Source organism: Coloeus monedula (assembly GCF_965178545.1).
Source record: "Coloeus monedula genome assembly, chromosome: 8".
In the NCBI taxonomy this organism is placed as follows: Eukaryota; Metazoa; Chordata; class Aves; order Passeriformes; family Corvidae; genus Coloeus; species Coloeus monedula.
The window spans coordinates 25,145,672-25,168,896 of NC_138788.1; the positions used below are offsets into that span (position 1 = coordinate 25,145,672).

General features: G+C 45.9%; 1 protein-coding gene across 3 annotated transcripts in view; it reads left to right on the plus strand.

Annotated features, from left to right (window-relative positions):
• ARMH3 (armadillo like helical domain containing 3) overlaps positions 1-21,163 on the plus strand; it is a 124,468-nt gene extending 103,305 nt beyond the window's left edge. For all 3 annotated transcript variants that reach the window (XM_082286293.1, XM_082286292.1, XM_082286291.1), the window contains exons 25-26: positions 12,769-12,885; positions 18,812-21,163. In XM_082286293.1, coding sequence (XP_082142419.1) covers positions 12,769-12,885; positions 18,812-18,904 — 210 coding nt within the window. In that variant the 3' untranslated portion in view covers positions 18,905-21,163. The remainder of the gene's footprint in view (positions 1-12,768; positions 12,886-18,811) is intronic.
• The last annotated feature ends 2,062 nt before the right edge of the window (positions 21,164-23,225 follow it).

A 23,225-nucleotide genomic window follows, 5' to 3' on the forward strand; every position in this document is an offset into this window, starting at 1 on the left:
TACTGAACAAGGCTTCCCTGAGCCTTATTCAAAAACCCATCAGAGATAATAGTTTCGAAAATGTTTGATGTCCAAGAGGCACTTGGGAACATTAAATCCTCACACAGGGATTTTTAGGCTGTAGAACACTGGTGTCCTCCGAGCATTGCAGAAATTACAGTGGAAATATTTCCATCACAGATCCTGCAGGTACTGATCCATGGAATATGGCAAAAGAGAAGTATCTAGAGAAAGGAGAAGCATTGGTGATCAGCTCCATATCCCCAGGACAGTGGCATCGTCTTTGCTTAAGTTTTCAGTATATCCCATCTGTATAGCCAGCAGGTTCTGTTTAGAGCTGTGACAGGAAAAGGTACATGTTTTTGATTCAGAGGGACAAGTAGTTCTCTAGCTTGCTGCTCACCTTGCTGATCAGCTCAACTTGAGGAGTCAACAGCTGAAGGTGCTTTGGAAAGGAAGCATAGGTTGTGTTCTCCTCATCCTTTGGAGAGAACAGGTGCCAGCACATGTCACCTTTTCCTTGATTGTCAGCGGTGGGTATACAGCCAACACTGTGATCTTCTCTGGCCAGTCAGCAATAAACCTCACCTTTGTTTCACGTCCTTCCTGCCCATCCAGCATCTGAATGTCTGTGGAGATAAAAGCTCGCTGTTATAGAGGGAAAATGCCTCTTTTCAGTGTATCTCAGCCACTCATTCTGAAGAGATTTGTCTCCTGTAGTGTTTGGGGTTGTTGTTGGGAGCATATGAATCGTGAGAGTGCTGGGCTGAAGAGCTGGTAGGTCTGATATTTTAAGGACTTAAGTGGAAGAAATGTTTATGGGATAAACAGTGTATTCCAGGGCATACAAGGCCTTTTTGTTCTCCGGGTATGTTTTGATTGCAAGATGCCATTTAACCATGCCAGGAATTCTTCTTCAGAGGCATAGCTATTATCTTGGGCTCTGATAGTTTCTGTCACGTATAAGGAGAAAGGACTCAAAACAAATGAGTGTCAGCAACCTTTGGTGCCTCTGTGTTTATTCTAGAGATTGCACATGAATGTTTTTCTCTGAGAAGGACAGTAATAAGCAGCAGACAATTTGATTTCTCAAAAACATCAGAGTTGTTTTCTGTGTGTGGTCCATGCCCAAGTCTGCTCCCACTCAGCTTCACCTTGTTGATTGTCTGCTGCCCAACTTTCCAGCACATCTCCATTTCAGTCAAAAAGTGTCTCAGCCTACAATGTTCAGCATCTCATCAGGCCTGCTCTTGCTAGTGATTATCTTGGATAGTAGCTTTTACATTTCCATCTGTCCCAGTAGCCATTTAAATGTTCCTTTTAAATTAACTTAGCAGTCAAGTTTAAGCAGTTCTGGTTTTGCAGGCAGAGAACGTTTTCTGTGTTGGCCATGGATGCTTCCAAGCATTAATGGTGTCGTTCTGTTTCAGTTCTGGGCATTGCCCAGATGGAGTTTCAAAAGAATGACACATTCCAGCAGCACAAAAGGGAATAATTCAACAAATTAAAATGTTAACAAGCTTCACTCCTTCAGCATATCAGGAATTATCTGGTTTCCTTATTTCTGCCCTTATCACAGACTTTGTCCATTCCTTTTCCTCCAGCTGTGCAATGCAGATTAGTCTAAGATCCCAAAGTGTGTCTGGGGTTTGTGAGGAGTCACTTAGTTGGGACAGATTTGGTTTGATCCCATTGTCTTGGTAGGAATTTCATAACTGCTGTAATTCTTGTAAACCTGACATGCACAGCTGCATTCCCAGTATCTTAGCCGTCTCTACTCCTTTACCTTCTCAGTCCCTCCTGATGTCAGTACGGCCTGGCCCCCAACACCCTTGGTGCTTGTGTTTAGGACGAAGAGACTTCTGACTTGCACAGTAGAACATCTTATTTCTGCAGTGAATGCCTTTGAAGGAAGAACTTCAGACTCTGGATTGCAGGCTAGGTGATCTGCCCTTAGATTGACTTAAACCACTTTTGGAACTGCAGCCTTAGAACCAGACATTTTGCAGCTGAAGTTTTCTTTTCACTACAGGATTTTTCTGTCTGTAAGGATCATCCAGACAGCTTATAGCTGTCAGTTCCAACTCCAGGTTTGCAGAAGCCTTAAGAGCTAGAACTTTTATATGGGTTGAGTCACACAAACTTCCAAGCACTGCCCACCTTTCCTGATTAGCTTGCTTCCATAACATACTGCTACTACAGTCTTTCCAGCTATTTGTAGCTACAGCTATTTGTAGCTGACCAGTTGACTATAGATCTTCTATTTCTTTTGGGCTCTATCTTTAGAAGGCATTTTTGCAGACTGAATTTTAAAGTCTCTCAGAACCGTTAAACTGTAGAAAAGTATGCCAGATATTGTCATGCAGGAAAGGACTCCTGGAGTCAGTGATAAGCCTGGAAATGTTGGCTCAAGACTCAACAGTAGTCATAAAGACAAATTATTAGAGAGAACACCAAAATAAAGGAGGAGAACTGTGTTGTCACTGTGTAAGTCTTTAATAACCCATGTTTCAAATCTGGTGTATTGATTCCAGTGACCTTAGTTCATAAAATATACTGCAGAACTGCAAAATAGTGCAAAGAATCAAGCAGCTGTTTGCTCAATGGGTCTCTTGGCTATCCAGACTTCTTGCTTGTATTCGAAAGTTTTTATTTTCCCTGAGAACAGATTTCAGTTCATTTTCCACATGTAGTCTGTTAGGCAGGTGAGCTTAGTGTTTCCTCTTTCTTGGCTTCATTGCATCTCCTCAGGCCGCTGAATGACTGCCTTTTATCACTTCCACTAATTGCTGAAATGTAAGTAGCAGCTAGGGAACTGATCTTTCTAACATCTGCCCCTCCAAATGTATACCTTCCTTCCCCAGTCCTAGCTCGTTTTCTCTAGCATGTCCTATATTGATTTTGACTTGAAATACAAGCATCCACTTGGTTTATGGCCAGTTTTTTAGCATATTGGTATTTAGTTTTGCTGCTTCCTTTAATTAAATTTATTCATGCTGTGCAAACCAAGTTTAAAAATATTTCTGATCATTAAAAAAAAAAAAGTCATGAGCTAGATTAGCATCCACTTTTTCTCAGCAAGCATCAGACCCAGGGCTGTACATTCATAAAGGCCATTTGCTTGCTAGTTGCTATAAAAGATCAAAAAAGAAAATCAAAATGCATGGCAAGCTCCCTGGCTTTTTGGACTGTCTGTGTTCTCCTTTCACATGTCTTGATCTTCAAGTCAGAGTCCTGGTGAGTTTTGATTTGGTTTTGTTTCTAAGTTACTTTGCAATCATTATATCCCATAGAAGTCCATGGTGGCTGTGTGAGGGGCACAAGCTCTCTTGGATCCTCTACTGATTACTGTGAACCTGACATAGTTCCAGAAGCCCCATGTGACTGTAGGTGTTTGATTAGACGATAACCAGAATAAGCCTCCCCATTGTTTCTTCCGTGGGCACAATTAGGTTTTGGTTTCCTCGAACTGGAGCAGTGCACTTGCTTCTGTCTGGATTTGATTGAGCAGAAAGGGCTTTGTTGCGTATCTTGCCTTAATCTATTCTCTAAACAGCCTTATTCCTGAGCTAACTGTCTTCTGGGCAAATTTGAATTTCTTTACTGGGAATGAGTTTCCTCTGGTGTACATCAGGTATCCTGTTGTCATTTCATCAAGGCAATCTCAACTGAAAGTTGTGTATTTGAGTTCCAGCATTTGCCAGGATGCTTTCTGGCTACTGGTCCTAGAAAGATTTTCTTTCAAACCTTTTCTTAAAATCTGCAGCAACCATTTTTAAGGTTCTTATATCTGTTTTTGATTTCTGTAATAACTTTGTTTGTCTTGGCTTCTCAGTTTAGCTGGAGCAGCAGTTCACAACTTAAAACTCTTTTATCTTGTCTTGAGGAGCAAGGTTACTGGCCTTGCTTTGGTCAGTTAAATGGTGCTGAAGAGCTGCTGCTGACTATTTTTTTCCTCTGTGTTCAGGAGGACAAGGTCTTCTGTAAATACAGAATTGCACCAAAGGTTGCACACAAATCACAGCATTCATTTGCTGAATGCTGGTTAGCCACTTAGGCTGAACGGGCAACATGAATGATAACAGTGAGCATAAGGATGCTCTTGTCCTCTTGTGTGATGTTTTGATGACAGCAGTTGATTTACTGCTCTGTGAGAATGCAGCTGGTAGATAAAAAGCTTCTCCTGGAATAGCCCATCACATTTCAGCACTTAAGTTAATTGTAAGCACAAAGGAGAAATAAAAAAATTAACGGTCCAGTCCATAGCTATCTGCAGTGCATTTCAAGCCTTGGCAGAATTGCAAGTGCTCTTACGTACCTAGCAGTGAGAAATGTTTTCATAAATGCCACCAGCTGGAGATAAGGGTTCACAACTCCAAAATGGGCTGTAGCTCCAAAATAGCAAATCTATCTATCTATCTATCTCATGGTTTTATGCTCCTGCCATCATCCTGGCCTTTCTTATGCTGCCTGCCTTTCTCAACAAAATTTCTAAAACCAGGCAATCTTAGTGGGCCTCATTCGCTTTCTGGCGCTATTTCCCCTTCCAGATCTAAATGTCTGCTCTGGAGACTGCTTATTTTATTAACTGATAATTTTAAAGATATTTTGTTTCAGGATCTTTGACTTCTTTTTTTCCCTGTCTAGGTTTTGAAAGTGCCAGCATTGTGCAGTATATGGATGCTTTTTCCCTTGGCGGAAGCCCACTGAACCTGTTTTCCTCCCTTGAATAGCACAGACCTTGCCTCCTTTATTTTCCCTGGAGAGCCTGTCTCTGGAGTCTGGCAAAGGGCACCCAGGGTCCCACAGAGAATGCCAGTTTTTGTGCCAAGTGGAGTATGCAGATCAGTATAAACCCACTGACCATCTTTGAAACTGGGAAAGGAGGATTGGTCTTGAGAAAAAGCAGTGTGAGGCTACGTGCATTTTTGCTCCATGTGCTCCAAACCTCAATGGGTTGAGTAAAGCACATTTAGCACGTGTGGGAGTTGTGTGTGTGTGTGTGTATAGACGTGACTTCTTGAAATTACTCTGCAGCAAAAGCATTCCTGGCATAGGCTTTCTGGTAAGGTGGGCAGGCTCTCAGCTGCCTGACAGCTGGAGCTGAGAAGGTATTGTAGCACAGCACTACCTAGTCCTGGTGATGGCTGCAGGAATGTCCACGGTTATCACCACACTAATCTGTTCTGCTTGTCTGTACCTCTTACAAATTAAGTGCCCTGCAAGCTGTGCACATAGAGACCATGTGTCTCCCTTGTTACTTGCCTTTGTCCTTGTTTGCAGCCTTACTGCTTCTTAAAGTAGCTGTCGATTCTTGGGAATGCCTGTCCCATGGGAGCTTGGAATGGGCACTGTTTTGTATGTTTACAGTTGCTTCTTGGTGAAGCTGGATAACAGTTTTGGCTTTGAGACATTTCTGAAAGCTGAGTGGTTTCCAGATTGGTTGGATCAGTGTGTTTTTTTACCACCATTAAATAAGAGTTGAACACCTAAGGCTTCTAATGGATTGTGGGTTTAAAACATTTCTGAAGCAGGTAAGTCTTGTTCCCAAAATAGGATGCCATTTCTGCTAGCAGAGTTCAGAGAACAACAGTAATTTTCTGAGTGAGCTTATAAATTATTTATCTTTAGAAGAGGCACCTGTGGGCAGAGGAGAAAGACTGTAACCAAACCCTCACACTCCATGGATAGAAACTGTTGCCTTTGTAGGATTGTTCCTTTAAAGATCACAGATCCCTGTGAGATCATTGAACAAACATCTGAGCTACTATGTATTATCTGAGCCTGGCAGGCTGGCTGTATGCTGAGGTGAGAAAAGGGGGTGTGAAGTGTCCCTCCTTGATGTTGCTAAGTAAAATAATAATAATGATAATCTTTTATGTACGATCAAAATCTTTTGCCTTAGGTAGAGAAGTGGTGAGGCCTGGATTTCGATACCACTCAAGTGCAGATGTATAAAAGCAGACCTCAGGAAGGATTTAGGACATTGAAAGTTAGACTTATGTTTAGTTGGGTACAGAGCAGTTCACTGAACACAGCAGGACTGTGAGAAGTGACTGGCAGGGACAAAGGACAAACTAGTGGGCAGAGACAGTTCACTTCCAAACTCCTGGAAGTGGTGTCCTGGCTAATGCTCAATGAGCTGAGCAGAAGGAGATTGGCAAACACAAACTAAAAAGTGTCAGAGTAGACCTGGTGGGAGCTGTGTGCAGGGATCCCTGCACCAACCTTAGCAGTGGAGAGCAGGGTGAGGCATCTCCTGTCCCTATTTCCTGGCTCACTCATCTTTGCTATGTGCTGCTCAACTTTGTCTGTGTGTCCAGCTCCAGACACTGAACAAGACTCCCATGAGTTCCATCAGCTTTGGATTCTCCACAGCAGGACTGGACCAGGTACTTATGTCCCATTGATACCCTGGAGCTCGTGGGCAGCTGCATCCACCTCTGCAGGCTGTTCTTCCCTCCAGTGACCTCTTAGAGTCTTACTGCCCAGCAGTGTTGGTGCATCCTGTGTCAGTGGCATCCTGTTTCATACCTCAGAGGAGAAATGCATGCTTGTTTGCTTCCACGTAGTCTTTTGGTCTGGCTGAACTTTTTACTATTAGAAAAATATCCTTCTTCCAGGAGTTTTTCCTGTACTCAGGGCAGAAAAGTTGATGCCTTCTACTCTGGGAATGACAGATGGTGGGGGCTGTCTTACAGCCTCATGCTCTCAGCCCATGAGAGGGCCATGGGTCCTTCACTGCATGTAGTACAAGCTGCAGCTGCTGTATGCAGGAGATTTGAGGCACCGGAGCAGGATTGGCAACATGCTCTGTGTCTTACACATATGTGGCATGATTACACTTGAATCTGCAGCCCACATCTTTGTCTTTCCCGTCAGACCCACTCCACATCCTCTGGATCCATAGATATGTGCTGCACACGCAGCATGTCTTGGGAATCTGAGTTGTGAAACTATCATAGCAACATCCTCCTCCTCTTTGTCTTAGCATTCATGAACATGGAATTAATAGTCATGGCTTGATCAGTGTGGGGGTGAGGAATGCTGCTAAAGCATCAGCACTGCATTTAGCTCCAGGATAGCTGCAAAGGTAAGGTAGTGTTGGGTCAGACAAAAGCTCTGTGCTGCTGCTAGTCCTGGATGGGTGCTTTCCTGGAAGCCAGTGTGAACGGCAGCTGCTTCCAGCATGTGTGTGTAGCATTGGCAGCCTTAGTGGAGCCTCTCTCTGAACTTGGCTCCTGCAGACACTGAAAGAGGAAAGGGAGAAAGAGATCGAATGCAGCTGGGATTTGGACAGAGTCTGTTGGGAAATGTGGCAGCTGTGTGTGTATGTTTTTATTTAACTTCTAATTATTTAGTTATGTTCTTTGTCTGTGGTGCTTCTGGGGATTAATTTCAACAAAGACTCCAGCCTGCATCAGCAACTTTAAAGTTGCTCTGTGAGAAGTGTGATGGCACTTGGAAAAAAAAATCATTTTCCATATTAATTAGAAGTTACTACTGTAAAATTGATACCAATTATCCAGCACTTTATTATGGAGAGGCAATAGCCTCTTTGTAGTCCAGGTGTCAGCAGCCTTTTCATTACAATGAGAAATGTTGCTATCTGGTTGAATTCATGTGGAGAAACACTCGGGCTATGAGCTGTTGTGGAGATTAGGGAGGGAGAAAAAGGGGAAGATTTGCACTAAACCTGGAATAAACAAGCCTGTTTGAGGACTGCAGTGTGAAATGCACATTTCTACTGGAATAGGAAAACCCTAGTGTCTCTTCCTACAGCCTCCACCCTCTGAGCTGAGGGGATAGACTGCTGTGTTTGCTTGTGGTGTTTTGGGCTTTGCCCAGGTTTGGGAGGTGGGACTGCCAGAATTCCCTCTGTGTGTGGTACACAGGCAGTGACAAGCACTCTACCACTTCTGCAGGGAGGACAGAAGGCGTGTTTGGCTGCTTTCAGTCCCTGTGCCATGTCGTGCAGTAGCAGTGATGAGAGGTTGGCATTACATGCCCCATAGACTGGCTGCTCCATCCCCTGGCATGGGACAGATGGGAAAGAGCCCCTGGCTTTTCTGTCCTGTGAGGGCTTGCTAGTCCTGACCTGGAAAGCCTCCCACATCCCAGCCACGTGAGCAGCAGGGAGTTGGTGGGGGCAAAAAAATGCATGTTAACCTGGGCATTGTTGGGGTGGTTTTTTGCCTTTTGCTTGATGTGAGATCATTCAATCAGTGGTGTTCCAACTGCTCCTATCGTGGTAGGTAATGACTGTCTTAGGGGCATGGAGAGGCTTTAGTGAGGTACTGGTGATGCTGACTGATTGCATTCTTGTGCTTTCCTGTGCTGATTAAAAAGATGGTGTAGAGACATTGATTTGTTCTTGCTTCTGTTTTTCCTTTTGTTTTTCTGTCATTATCTTTGCATGCTTCCTGGAATCTACCCACCATCAGCTCCTTTGCTGGGTGCTGTGAATTGCTGGTGCTCTCTAATTTTATGTTCCAGTAAGGCAGAGACTGCAGTTGCAGATGATGAAAGATTCTGCAGGTTAAAAAGTTACTAAGCAATGAAGCAAATGATGTCTGCCAGATAGATGGGTCCTAGTACTGCATGTTGCCCATTAGGTTTTATTGCTGGTGCAGCTCCCCCTGTGGCTTTGCTGCTAGCAGTAGCTGTGTCCTGGGCACAATGGGGATAGGAGACTGCTGCGTGTAATCGCTGTGTTTCCCCAGGACAGGCTCTTTCAGGAGGTCCAGTCTTTCTTGGGAGAGTGCAATATGTTGGCTCCTGTTGAGGATTAGTCAGAGGGAACAGCTCTGGTGCAGTAAGGAGGAAGTTGGTTTGGAGTGACTAGTGCAGCAAAACGATGGTCTGTTTTGAATGCTGAAGATTTCAGGGCAGGGGCAATTGCTTCTGGGGGAAATGGTTTCAGAGATCATGTTCACAAGAGGCCACTGACCCAACCAGCCCAGGCTGTCCATCCAGTTTACAAGGTAGTGGTGAGCTGGTGGATGGAGCAAAGTAAGTAGCCACAAACTGTGAAATAATCTTGTTCCTCTGGGTGCAGTGACCTGGCATGGCTTGGGTAGGATGCTGCAGAGAGCTGAGCCCTTCACATCAGTCTCTCCATCAGAATCCAGCCCTCCTGCCGTGTTCCTAAGGGGATGCCTCTACGCACAAGTTGCTGATGTTACCAGGGAAGGAGAATTTTATGGGGCATGGGCAGTTGTAGCTGCAGGAGGAAGCTGAAATCTGAATGCTGCAGAAAGCACTTTCTGTTCAGAGCAGCTCCTGAAAAGTTGGTTTGGGGACACGCATGCAGGGACCTGAATCCCTAGCATTTCTCTGGAATTTCTGGAAAGCAGTCAGTGAGTGAGTGGTGGGGCAGGGGTTAATTTGATGGCAAATTATCTTTAAATTACAGTTGTGCAGCTCCACTGAGTTCCGGTTTGTTGCAGTGGAAAAAATGAGCGAATGTAGCCTCTGGAGCTGATACAGGTAACTGCAGGAAGGGAATTCAGCAGCCTTCACTCTTCTTGTATTGACCGTGTCTGAGTTGCTTGCTTCCATCATACTGCTTTTTTAAGACTCTGATCCCCCTAAGGTAACCTACAAAAAGAGTTTTAGATTGTGACTCCATTAGGGGTTTTTTTTTTCCACTGCAAAGATCCAGTAAACCATTAAAAAAAAAGCTGAATAACTATTTAAAATCTCTTTAGAGGACCAGCTAAAAGTCCCTTCCTTAAAGTCCTGTCCCATACTTGACCATCTTGGAATTCATGTTTTCTAGACTAGAGACTTCCAAGAAGAATGGGTTGAACAAGACTTTGAAGGAAAAATGCTTTAATCTCAAAATTAAATTGCTCTAGTTCCTTTGGATGTGACAGAAAGGTGCAGATAAAGGTCTTGCATGTTTAAGGAAAAAGGCTGTTCTTTCTGCAGTAGTTTTCCTGAGCAAAAGTCAAAGCAACATGTAAGAAGGGCAAAGGATGCTGTCACACAGTCTTCTATTACACAGAGGATGTGAGGTTTTTGTCATCTGGGTAGGAAGCTGATGTCTTTTAAACCTTCCTGTTAGACATTCTTAATGCCTTCTGCTGCTCTTTGACCTGTCCTCTGTCTAGCAGCTGCATCTTAAAGAGCAGATGAAATTGTCTCAAGGATGGCAGGTCCTAATCTCAGTAACAGTTTCTATCCATTACAAGGTATGAAGTTGAAATGATCTGTGAGTGGGTTTATCTCAGATCCCACGTAGCATTTTTTTTCTCAGCAGCAGCAAGAAAGGGAAATTATCAGGCAGTGGGGAGAAGCTGTTTATTTTTAACTTACCCGTTTTTTTTAAGTTCTGTTTCGTAGTTAAAGGAGATAAGGAGTGGAAGCCAATGGAATACATAGCTAAAGGGATAAGCTGATCTCAAGTTCGCTGCAGAGATTACGATAAGTAACAGAGTAGAGACTTTGGGGCCTCTTTTTCCTTCCCTGTCCTCATCCTAAAGTATCAAACCGAGTTCTTAGCTGCCTTTCAAAGGTGATGCAAGAGGGCAGACTTAAAGGGTTATGGTTACAGAGCTCACTACTGCCCTCAGAGTTTACTTCTCTTCACCATGGTTTGAGGATACCTCTCTTGAGTATCTGAAGAGATCTCTGCTCAGAGCTAGCAAGGAGGAATCCTGATTCTTCCTAAAGAAACGTGCATCCATTAACTGATCACACGTGTGTGGCACTGTGCATGCCTGGGTGTGTGGGAATACAAGGAGACTGAAGGGAAGGTTCCTGGGGAGTGAGGTAGCCCTGAATAAAATGCCTTTGCTCTTGAGTTACTGCTGGAGAAGCCTGTTCAACTCCTCACCTTTCAAACCAGGTTCTTGCCCCGCAGCTTATTAATCTTGGTCAATTTGGCTGCTTCTGATTGACAGGAGCAAGCTGCCAGATTCTTTGTTGCTGAGAGGAAGGTGCATTATGCTATTACGCTCCATCCTTAGTGGATAGTTATTCCTGTGCCCAGGTGGCTTTCTTTCATCGTTGCTTTTGGCTCTGCAATACTTCTTGCAGCTTCTGCACACAGGAACAAGAAGGGCAGGCTGAATTTGGAGATGGCTGTCATTGCAGGGATTTCTTTCTGCCAGTGGAGCTGACAAGCAAAACAGCATTAGGAAATGAGTCCTGGAGAGGAGGCTGCAAGCCTTTGCAATACTGGCAGGCTGTTCTTAAATAACATTGCAGAATCAGAATCAGTGCACTTGGAAAAGGCCTCTGAGATCTTCAAGTCCAAATGCTTATTCCTGTCCCTAGCTTGCCTCTGGAATGCTGGAGGACAGTTGAACTGCAGAGATTTCTGTGTGACCATCTCACCTGGGAACCACTTTTGGAACCCCTTTTTTGCTGCCAGTCCTCGTTTGGGTGATTTCCCTGTGGCTTCTGCCACCTCAGGCCCTAGCATGTGTCTCTGTGTGCCACTGCCACATGCAGAGTTTGGGGGAAACAAGCTTTTGAAGGAACCATAAGCAAGTTTAGATTTCTTAGAATAAAGGACGTAAGGACAAGATTCAGTCCTGTAAACAGCAGGAGCTGCCAGCTGCCTAAAGGGGCAGTTGAGAGTAGTGCTTACATTGTTGGGAGTACAAGAGGAGAAGTGTAAGGGCTGCTTGTTGTTCTGGTCACTGTTGTCTTAAATCCTCTACAATGCTCTTCTTAGGATCTTTTTTGAGTTGTGATGCCTTGGAGCAGGGTCCTTTTCCTTTGCACCTTATACCATGTATCTTCCTGACTGAAGCTTATCATAAGCAGGGGCTATTGTAGTGCAAACCTCAGATGATGATATTCTGTTTAGCTCTCAGAGCAAATGGAAACAGCCTAAGAAAGAAGTTCATGTGTATAAGAGAATTGTTTCAGGCATACGTTTGCCCAGGAGTGTTGAGCTCTATGGTTCCTTGTAGAAACATTATTGTCACTAACCATCTCAAATGCTTTGAGGAATATGTTAGTCCATGCAATGCTTTAAAGCTAAAAATCATTGTGGGAGTCCCTCTTGGTGTTCCCTAGTTAGGAAAATGAATAGTTCAGTAGCACAGAGATGTGTAACTATGAATTTGCAAGTATAGCCCAACACTGGGAGCAGAGTAGTAATAAAAGCTGGAACTGCTGTGGTTGCAGTGAAGGCCGACAGTAAAGTATCTCCTGGGCAGAAAGACCTGAATTCATGTCTTCATCTCTTTCTAAAAGCAGCGTCCGTACCAAGGCTGATCTTCTCTTAGTGCCTGTCAGAAGCTTGTTCCCATCAGAAGAGACATACGGTGCTCTGTATGGAGGCTGACCTGAGCAGCTGTAGAAGCTGGTGGTTTAGCAGGCTGTGAACAGTGATTCACAAGCCAGGAGGGAAGTGTGGTGGCAAAACTAACCTTGGAAGGACTGGGTTTGGGCAAACCTGTGTTTGTATAGTGTTTCTGTGTTGTATCTGGGTGTACATGTGGTAATTAGCTGCTTGATTTATTAATGTGTCTAATTCTGATGACAGAAAGCTGCTGCTGTCATGGGTATAGGTTCCATCTACCATTCTCAGGAATGGAGAAATTCTGTAAATTTCAGGACTGTTCTTGGCATTAGGAAGGCTTTAGTGCCCACCTCCATGTTGTTAGTCATGAGCCAAATATTGGCTGTTAAAGCCATCTCTGTTGTGAAAACAGGTGCCAGAGCTGTGATCTGTCTCAGTCTTGCTCCTCCTATGCTGAGGCGTCCGTGGATACTGATTCCTGTGCTGTGCTTGGCTGTTTCTGGCAGGTTTTGGAAGTGGTACGGTCCAACTACGACACGCTGACCCTGAAGCTGCAGGATGGACTGGACCAGTACGAGCGCTACTCAGAGCAGCATAAGGAGGCTGCCTTCTTCAAAGAGCTGGTAAGCTGCCTTGACTGCACAACCAACAGCCCGCTTCCAGAGCCTTTGCTTATGGCCTGGGCAGTTGTGTTTGGGGTATAGCTGAGCAGTCCTGTTACTCCACTGGACTGCCTCCAAAGACAGGGCACAAGCAGGATCTGGACAAACACTGTATGTCTTAACTGAGAGCTTCCTGGAGCTCCCTGCGTGGCTGAAGAGGAACCTCCAGGCTGCTTAGGCCAGCACTGGTCAGACAGTCTCTGTCCCTTTTGCCACAGGGATTTGCTGTGCTTTGCAGTGGTAAATTTGTATGGGGAAAAGCTGACTGAGCTGCCTGCTCCCACCTGGAGTTTAATCACAGAGCAACTTTGCTTTTTTGCTGTTGTTAAGGGGACCATGAAGTTTGGGACTGAGCAGAGCATGTGATGCCGGTGAAACACGTTCCTGCTCATTGCTTTCCTCCATCACTCACAAAATAGGGTTCCCAAGCAAAGAAAGTGAAGGCATTCCCTAGAAATGTTTCCATCTGCAAGAGGAGAAGACTGATGGTAGGAAGCCCCATAAAAATTATAGAGCGGAGGCAAAAATGAGTCTAAATACTTCAGGTTAGTAGTTATAATTCTTGAGCAAGCCAGCTTGCTTACCCTGCTCCAGAGAGCCCTGATGGAACTTTTCTTGTCCAACAGCCACATGAGCATGGAGGCAGTGTTTTGGTAGTGGCTGATGTCTGAGGGAAGCTTCACTCTTGAATCATTACAGCTTCAGCAAAGGGAGGGATCTCTGACTTTGGCAGCCTTCTCCACCAGTCTGAGAACTGATTCTTTCTCCCAGCTCTGTCCCTGCTGATTGATGAGTAATTGATGCCTGCCCACTCTGTCACGAGTCTCCATGAGTTTGGGCATGTTGTGCATCCCTCTGTCGGCTCTGCTCCAGAACAGGCATCTGAATTGGTTTTGTTTCCTTTTATAGAATGCTTTTAACTGTCTTGGGGTCATTCCAGCCCTGATATTGGGTAGTATATGGGCAAAACCACTTGCAATTGCTTCTGTGCAATTTTTCAGTGTTCTTTTGTGCTTGTTTTTGTCTCTCTGGCCTGCTGTTTGATCCAGCTTTCCTGGAATACATGCAAAGAAATTTGGCCATAGCCTTCCTGTGACACAGGCTTCTTCTATTACTGTACCCTGGAAAAAAACCACATTCCTGTTTCTGTTGTCATCTCTTCTGTCCCAAGGGCTCGCACCCTCAGCCAGCATCTCTTTCCCCAGCCTCTTGGCCACATGACTGCTCTGCTTCCTTCATGTTCCACTTTCCACTTGGCTTGGCAGAAGCTCAGGCTGATCATGCCAATTGATTAAAATGACATTCGCAGTCCTATGATCATCACAGCCACAACAGACTTCAGCCAAAATTATTTTCTTCCTAGACCAATTTCCTATTTTTTCAAAATCCCAATTTTGTATCATTTAACAATCTGTTTATCGTAACCAGCCTGTCAACTCCCATCTGAAAATTGCCCATCCAGGTACCTCTGGGACCCTCCCCTCTAGAGCATATAAAAGCCTGAATAATTACTGTATAAATGTGCTGATTTGACCCAGTTGTGAATCTGTTTAATCCACATCTCTAGATGCCCTGAGAATTGGGACCCTATTAAATGTTCTTTACTCACAGCTACAGAAAATCCCCTGCATTCCATTAAGCTGTTCCCTCAACACAGCAGGAAATGAACCTGATACGTTATGATTTGTCTTCAGCAAATCCAGTTGGCCTCCCAGCCTCCTTGCTCTGTTTTTCTCTAGGTGCACAGTAACTGATGGCTTTATTAATTGTTCAAACAACTCATCAAAAAGGCCCTAATCTGCCCTGTCCTCCCCATAGCCTCTTCAAACCAGGTACTTGCTTGCTTTTTGTGAAGCTTCTGAGTCTTTGCTTCAGGTTCTGATGCTTGTCTGATGTTGGATAATAGCCCCCTGCCCAATGCTTTGTGTTTAACCTCTGAGGTTTACAGGATTTCATGGAGGGGGCAGAGGGAAGTTACTGCAGTTCTCTTTGTGGGCTGTACCAAAGGAGGAGGGCTGGTGGTGAACTACAGGTTTCCAAATTCACAACAGTCCCATCAGGTCTTCCTGGACAAGGATCTCTTTGCAAGTAATTCTTTCCAGATTCCACCAGGTTTTTTATCACTATCTGTGAATGCATCAAAGCAAACCCTTCTTGGGTGGGGAACGACACAGAGGAGACATTTTCCTTTTCAGCTGCCTTTTTATCTCTCTTTGCTCCCATTAAGTAGGTGAGCAGAAGCTTCCCCAAGCCATTCTGTGGGCTCCTTTATGCTTAGAAATCTTGTTCTCACTCCTTTGACCTGCTTTGCTAATGCACTGCTTCACTTCTCTTGCTTTGCCTCAGTACTGCTCTTTCTTGCTAATCCCGAAGAAAAATCTGCTTTCTTCTCCCATTCCCTTTACAGAGAGGTTTTTAAAGGCTGCGATACTGCAGCCACATTGTGGTGGAAGGTGATGTGCCGATTGTTTTATCAACGGGGTTTTTTGGCATGTTGTGCTGCCTTTGAGGGGCTAAAGGAAGGAAGTTAGGAAGTTTTCTAACACTTTTTATTTCTTTTTCTTTGAAGCCTCAGGGATGTCATTTAAGGTCTGGGCTGCTTTGACAGAATGAACGGTTTGGATGTGAGCTTTTGGACCGTCACATTGCAGCTGGAAGAGTGTGTGGAAAGAGATTTCAGTATTTTTCCAAAACATTCACTGTCTTTGCAGTTAGACAGGTTTCATCAGTCTCAACATAGTCTGATTAGGGATTGATTTCTATGGGGGAAATTATATTAATTTGACTTTTAATTAAATGCAGTAGTCAGTGTAAACCTTCTTCCCACTGTACAAATAAATTAAGGGCTGCTTGTTGATTAGAAATAGGTTTAATTGATGAGACTTGCTGTGAAATAGGAGTGTCAGTACAACCTTGCACACTACCAGCTCTAATGACACAAAAGTAGAACTGAATCGTGTTTTCCCCCCATGGTTAATGCCATTGTTTCATCCATTCTTTCACTCATTCATCCTTCTCCAGATGATGTCAGCATTTCATGCATTTCCTATTTCTTCAAAGTTTGTGGACTAATAGTAAGAAAACAATTTAAAAGCTCTTCTGGCCCTAATGCTCCTGGTTACTCCATGCAGAAGCAAGAGAGGATGTGCTCTGATTGTACTTCCTTGCAGAATGAATGTTAAAGCTCTGACCCTAATTTCTGCAGTTTTGGGGCCCTTGTGTAAGCCAGTCTGGAGGGATCTGGTAAATTCCAGGCTGGCAGCCAGGCCTTGGCTGCCCACTGCACCATGAGCTAGGAGGAGTCCTGGGGTGTATTGTTATGGAGAAGCTTAGGTAGACTACAGGAAGCTTCTGAAGTTTATCCTTGTTACAGACTGACACCTCCCTGTGTAACTGTCTGGTCTTCCAGCTCCAGAAGGGACATGAGCTCTGGCTCCCTGTGCTGAGCCCTCGTGCTGGAGATAACTTGATTTAACTCTAATTTGAGCTACTCTTACCTTTTAAGCAGGTTGGCTCAGGCTGCCTGATTTCTCACAGCAGAAGAAATGCTGGGCAGAAATTTGTGTAAACGTCACTCTTGTGTGTTACCATGCCCACTCTTCTCCTCAAGTTGTGTTGAGGCAGATCCATCTAGACTGCTCTTGACCAAAGTCTGTGTCTAAAGCTACTCTTGAAACCTGAAGCTGTCTTTAAATGAAACTAGCTCCACAGGAGCTCCAGGTGAGCTACTTCACTGCTTCACAGCCCATAGGTTTTTAAAAGTACTTCCTCTTTTCCTATGTAAATCTTCTTTGTCTTAAATTAGGCTGAATATTTCTTGCCCCATCCCTGGGGAGTCAGATAAATATTACTCACTGTTCTCTTTCTGACCTCATTTTACATAATGGAGTGTGTTTGTTCTGTTCCTCCTTCTCTTTGCAAACTAATCAGGCTAATTAATTTCTTGTGCTCTACCCTATAGCTACAATTTTTGCTAAGCCCTGTGTTCTCATTGTGCCACTCCAGCCTCCCTTTCTGGGCTTGCAGAGACTCCTTGGGAGACCTTGATTTGTGTACAAGCTGGGAATCTTCTACTGTTGGTGCCTGGCCTCTGGCAGCAGTTCCTGGGGCCAGGAGCTCATTCCTGCTTGTTCTTTCTGTTGTTGGGACCCACAGAAATGCTTCTAGTCAGAATAAGGATACTGGCTTACACTACTTGTAGCATCTGTCCCTTTTCTTCAGGCAGTCACTTTCCCCAGAGCAGAGGACTCCCCACAGCTTGTTACCCTTGTTCTTTCCTTCTTGTAAGAACTGACTGGATCACTGGCATGGGAGCACTTGGTAGGACTGGGACCAGATCCTGTCAGTGGGACTCCTGTCTCCTGGCAGCACTGCCAACCAGTGTTCTGGAGACCACTTGCAGTGGTGTTTAACACAGGGTACAACCTGTGGTTATCTTGCAAGACATGGTCCCAAACTATTTGAGGATGGAGTAAGTAAAAAGACACCTAAAGAAGAGAGTTGAGGGGGTGCTCCAAGGGAACAAAGATGCTTGGAGTCTCTGCCAGCCATCCTGATGAAGGAGAGTTTGTGGTTTCTGCAGATGACGTAAAACTTAAGTGCTTTGTCTTTAAGGGTAGACATCTTTTCTGGCATGCTCAGGTTGTTAGGGTCTATGCAGTGGGGCTCACTGGGGCTCATTTCGCAACTTTCCCTGTTAACCTTCCAAGTTTTGGTTTCCTTCCCTTTCTTACACAATTCTGCCTTTCGGGTAGCTTTCTGCCCTTTCCCTCTTTTTCTCTCACCAGGGCAGCAAGTAGGACCCTCGGCAGTGTATGTGTGTGTGTGTATGTGTGTGTATATATATATATATATATATATATATATATACATATATGTGTGTGTGCTCTTCCAGCCCCCAGTGCTGGATTCCTCATTATGCATCTATATAATTCTTCCCCCAGTGCTTTTATAAAGCACAAAACACTAACCAGGTCAGCAACAACCTTATTATCACAGGCTCCAAGTCTCTGGGAACTGTAATCCTGTTGTTTGGATGAGCTTGTGTCAGTTTTGCTTTCTGTCACTGCTGCACAGTCGCTGACACAGATGATGTTTGACTTTGTTTTCTCGTTGCCAAGTGTAGCTGAGAGTGAGCCCAGTCTGGAGCCTCTGTGTTTGGCCAATGAGTCTGCAGGCATGAGGGGGGAAGGGAACCTGCTGTCAACAGGGTTGCCCAGCTCTTCTTCATGCTTTGTGGGTGACCAGTAAGTCTGGGTGTCACTGAGGGATAAAGGTGTCTCTTCTTCAGAGACAGTGAGTGAGCCAGCTGCATGTGTACGGCACTCAGAGTACACACAGCTGGCTCTGGACCCGGGGGTTTCTTGCCAGCCTGGGTGATAATTTGTGTTCACAGCACAGTGGCATGGCTTCTGTCCTTTCCTTCAGTCTGTATCTTTGGCTCTGTGGGTTCTGGAGCAGGACAGAGGCCATGGCACTGCATTAATCCGGGAAATGCTGGCTGGCACTCCAGTGGGCACTGATAGAATATGATCTTCAAGCTGCAACCTGGGAGTGCTCATTTCCCCCATCCCTTTGCCCCAGGACAGGAAACACATCATAGCTCATGCATTCACATAGAGCATCTTCTCCCATTCCTGTCTCATTGGGAATTGACTCTGCTTGCTGGGATGTCACTGTAGACATTCCTGTTTTTCCAAGAAACGGCTGAAACCTCAGCATTTCCTTGCTAGAGTCTCAGTGAGAGCTTGCTGCAGCAATTTCTGTGGAGCTGTAAATGCAAAACAGCTTCATGCTGAGCATGGAGGTCAGCAATGTCAAAACTACCAGGCTCATGAGGAGCCAGGAGGAGTCCCATGGCTAAAACATCTCGTTTTGTTTCTGTCAGGTTCGGTCCATCAGCATCAATGTGAGGAAGAACCTTGCTTTCAACACGCTGAGCCAGGAGCTGCTGCTGAAGGAATTCTCTACGATCTCCTGAAGCGGGGCCGCTGCCGCTGCGCCGGCTGAGCAGAGACGGGCCCGTGTGGGCAGGGACACTCCAGCTCTGCGGCCGGTCGCCCCTTGCCTCCTGCCTGCAGAAGGGACTGTGTTTCTTTTAGGGGAACGCCTTGCTGCTGTGTGTTTGATCCCGAAGGAATGTGTTTTCAACAGAACTTGGGCTGAGGAGAGGTGATTGGCATGTTGAGGAGGAAGCAATTTTTTATGGTGCCACAGGAGTGGGCAGCCGCTCCTGTGACATAGCAATGGGAGATTCCCTCCACAGCCTCAGGGAAGATGCACTGGAAACCTTTGTAGCAGAGCTGGGGAGAGCTCACAACTGAAATAATAAAACCAGCCCAGCTGCGTGAAACTGTTCTGGGTAGAGATTGCTCACCTGCTCTATGGGGAAAGCTCTCTGATCCCAAGTGAGGGCTGTTCTTTTCCATCAGCCTGTGTCAACGTGTCCTCCTGTAATGTAAGTCAAATCCACTCCCATCCCATTGGGAATGGCTTTGGATTATAAAACAGTTTCCCCAAGGAGCAGGCCTTGCTTACTGCTGTCTCCTGATGTCAGAAGGTATCACTTCAACCAAGCCATCAGATTACTGGAGAAGGGGAAACTTTGCCTCCAAGGCTGTTGGCTTACAGGGTCCAGGGTGAGCCAGTATACAAGAATATGGGTCATCAAACAGAGCACTTTGTTACTGGAGACCAGCTCTGCTTGGGGTCACTGTTCCTTGCCCCACCTCATCCGCTGTTTCTAAAGTAGAGGGACATTTTTAGATATTTGGTTTTCATGGGGCAGAGGAGAGGCTGACTCCTCCCCACTCACCTTATTGCCCATCAGAGACTGCTTTACGACAATCCTCCTCTTCCGCACAGGAACATCTGCCTTGCACGTGTTTGCAGGTGCCTGGTGACCTTCATGCATGAAGTCGTCTCCAGTTTTTCCCTTGTGTGTAGCACACAGTTAAAATGCATCTGGAGAAGTAATGACTTCACTTTCTTGCCCCTCCTGTCTTCACCAAGCGACTTACAGCCCCGGTCTGCTGAGAGCTTCCTAAGGAAGAGCTCTGGGATGATGCTGTGGGGCACAGGCAGACCTTTCTGCTCCAGAGCAGGTGCTTCAGAGGTGCCCAGATCTGGCAGAGCCTGTTCAGAGTGCTGTGTCAGGCTCACAGCTCAGGAATACACAGCATAAACACCCGTTCCACACCTGTTCCCTGCTCATGCATTTTGAGCTCCCAGCAGTGATGTTATGATGTTAGGATCTGGCCTAACTTGGTGGACTGAAATAGAGAAGTTACTTAATCCCAGATCCACAGGGTTTTTTCCCCCCGTAGAAAACAGGTGTTTTTTTTAAAAAGTGCCTAGTCCTGCCCTTAGCCTTGTAGGTTAGTGTGAGTAATGTGAATATCATGCTCATTTACTACCATTTTTAGGCAAGGCTTTTTCATGCTAATGTGCGTTAATTGTGTTAATGTTTCATCTTACTTGCTATGAGCACGGGAAACAGAAAGCTGTGTCCTTGGCCACCCACTGGGCACAACACCTGATGAAGTCCCTGTGTTTTCCTTGGGAGCACCGGCCTCTCTCAGCAGAAGATACTATTCCTCAGCAGGGAATTGTCTGGCTTTTAACAGCTAAGCCAGACACTTACTTGCTTTCTGCCATGCAAGTATATGGAAATATGTATGTGTCAGAGGGACAGTGCTTAGGAGAGCAAGCAGGCTCCATAAAATCACTGCTTGAGAACAGGCTGGGGCATGTAGAAGAGGCAGCTTCTCCAGTGGAAAATGAGGAACAGCTGTTTGCAGCACGAGGTGCTTGTCTGGGGGGGATACAGAGGGATTTCACCTCTGAGGGGGGAGTTCCTTCTCAAGGGGACTTGAGGTGCAGTCCCCAGCATTGTGACTGTTGGAACATTTGAGTCATCCAGCTGTCTCCAATGCCTCCTGTTCTCTGAGCCCATTTAGGCTGAGCCTGGACACATACATGAGAGAGTTTGGAATGAGTCTGCTTCTGACTTGGCAACCTCTGGAATTTTCAGCTTCTCGCTCTGGGCTCAGCTATCAAAAGTCTTGTCTCCCTGAGGATGCTCCCTTGCTGGGATGATCATAGAAGCCCAGGCTGTGTGTGAGATCAGCTCCGGAGCCCAGCCCTCATCCAAGTCTGAGCTGGGAAAGACTGTGATACATGTCCTCTTGTCACACTGTCACTGAACCAAGCACTGTAAATGGATGTACATACAAATCTAGAGCTCAATAAATAGCAGAGCCCTGCCTGTCCAGAGTGTGCAGTGTTTGTCATTCACAAGGGGGAGAGTGGGGTGGTTATGGGACTGGCCCTGTCACCATTTGATGGCACACTGGCTGCAGCAGGGCTGTCGCCTGCCCTTGGGCTCTTCCTGCCTGTGCAGAGGGAGGTGTGGTGCTGCAGTGATGCTTTGTCCTTGGTCCAGTCTGCAGGTACCATCCAGTAGTCAGCATCCATCTTCCTCTTATGTGTCCCTGTGGCTGGCAGTAAGGAAACCATGAGCAAGGCTGAGAGCCCATGAGCAAGGGACCTGCCTGTGCATGGTGTGATTCTCTCCGCTGCTGGTGTCAGCAAACTCCTGCTCACAGATTCTGCTGCACGTTTGCCTGCTTTGTTAAACACCCTACTACTATTTGTGTTTTGAGGCCAGCGTGAACTGAGCAAAAAGTAATTTAAAGCTTAATGTTCAGCTTCAGGATGTGTGTGATGGCCTCAAACTTTCCCGCATCTGATCTGAGCAGGTGAGTGTATTTTGTTATATCTAATTCATAACTCTGTCTGTTACTGGAAGAGCTGTTTCTGAGGCTTAGAGAATGTGGGGAGAAATCATATTGCTGCCTTTAAATTATGCAGCAGCTGCAGGGAGACAAATATTTTACAAAATAATGACCGAATTCTGGAAGACAGTTGAATTTGAGCTAAACTTTGGAGGGAGTTACTAAAAACTGTTTTGTAAGTGCCTCTGTGATTTTTGATCTCTTTTTCCTTAGCTCTTACAGGTCCAACTTTTCATGCAGACTTGAGAGAGAGAGAGGCAGCTCCTCAGGAGCTGAGTCCTCCCTGCACGGGCTGGCAGCTTCCCATGATGTTTTGTCTGTTCTTTGGGGCTGCCAGGAGCACGTAGAACCAACCCCGTGATCATGTACAGCAGCCAGAAGGAGAGTGCACCTTTGCCCACCTGCTGCACTTGCTTTGCAAACCTCTTTGTCCTCTTCCTTGTCATGGCTCTTGCCTGCTCTGGTCCCGTATCCATGGCACAGGGACTGAGCTGCCTTCCATGTGAGCTGCCTTCCATGTGAGCATGTCCTGGTGTCTGTTGTGGGGTGCTTTTCTCTTCCTGCTTGAAGAATTGGACACTCCCTGCTCCGGGGTCCTGTAGACTGTTGCACGGTGGATATCAGGAGGAGAAGTCCCAGAAAGGGATGTCTCCTAGAGGCACTTGCACAAGGGATCAACTTCAGTGTGCTCCACCTGCTTCCCCACACTTCCCTCTCAGGGTGGAGCTGCTCTCTTTCCAGTCCAGGGCAGGCAGAGGAGTGGCTGTCCCCCTGCCAAGTCACAACTGCCAATGTGTGTATTGGGACAGTGTGTGGCCAGCAGTCAGTTGTAAGATTTACAGCTGGCTCTTGGCACTCAAAAGCAGCTCTTGGTGTCAGCCCTGATGCCTTATGGCTATTTATTCTCATCTCCTGTCAAGCTCTGTTTCCCTGTTTGATACTTGTTGGGATGAGCAGGGTCATGCTGGACAGAAGTATGATGGGTTTTTTTGGCAGATGAACCATTGCAGTAACCTGGAAGGAAAGAGGTAAAGCCCAGCTTTGGGAAGTGTAGAAATCCAAAGGGGCCAGGATAAGATGTGCTTTTCCCCTGGTGGCAGCTTACTAATGCCTTTGCTGATGCTTTCCAGGGGGAGGGTAGACAGAAAAATAAGGGATGAGTGGAAGTCTGGACCAGGAGTCTAGAGAAGGGCTGTTGCCAGGCTGCTGAGAGTCCTTTGTGCTGGTCAGAGCCCTGGGTCTGCCCACTACAGCACAGTGTGGTTGTGCCCAGGGGGACACTGATCGAGCAGAGGGGTGATCCCAAATACATATGATAGGCAGCACACTCGAGGGAGCATTGCTGAATGCTGTTGTCTTCGTAAAGCTGCTTTGGGCCACCCTGGCAGGTGCTCAGGAATGCAAACCTCAGATCTGACCCAGCGTGGCTGTCACCCCTCAGGGTTGTGACTGACTGCAAAGAGAGATGCTCAGGATGGGGTTTCCCCAGCCTCTGCCCTACAGCTG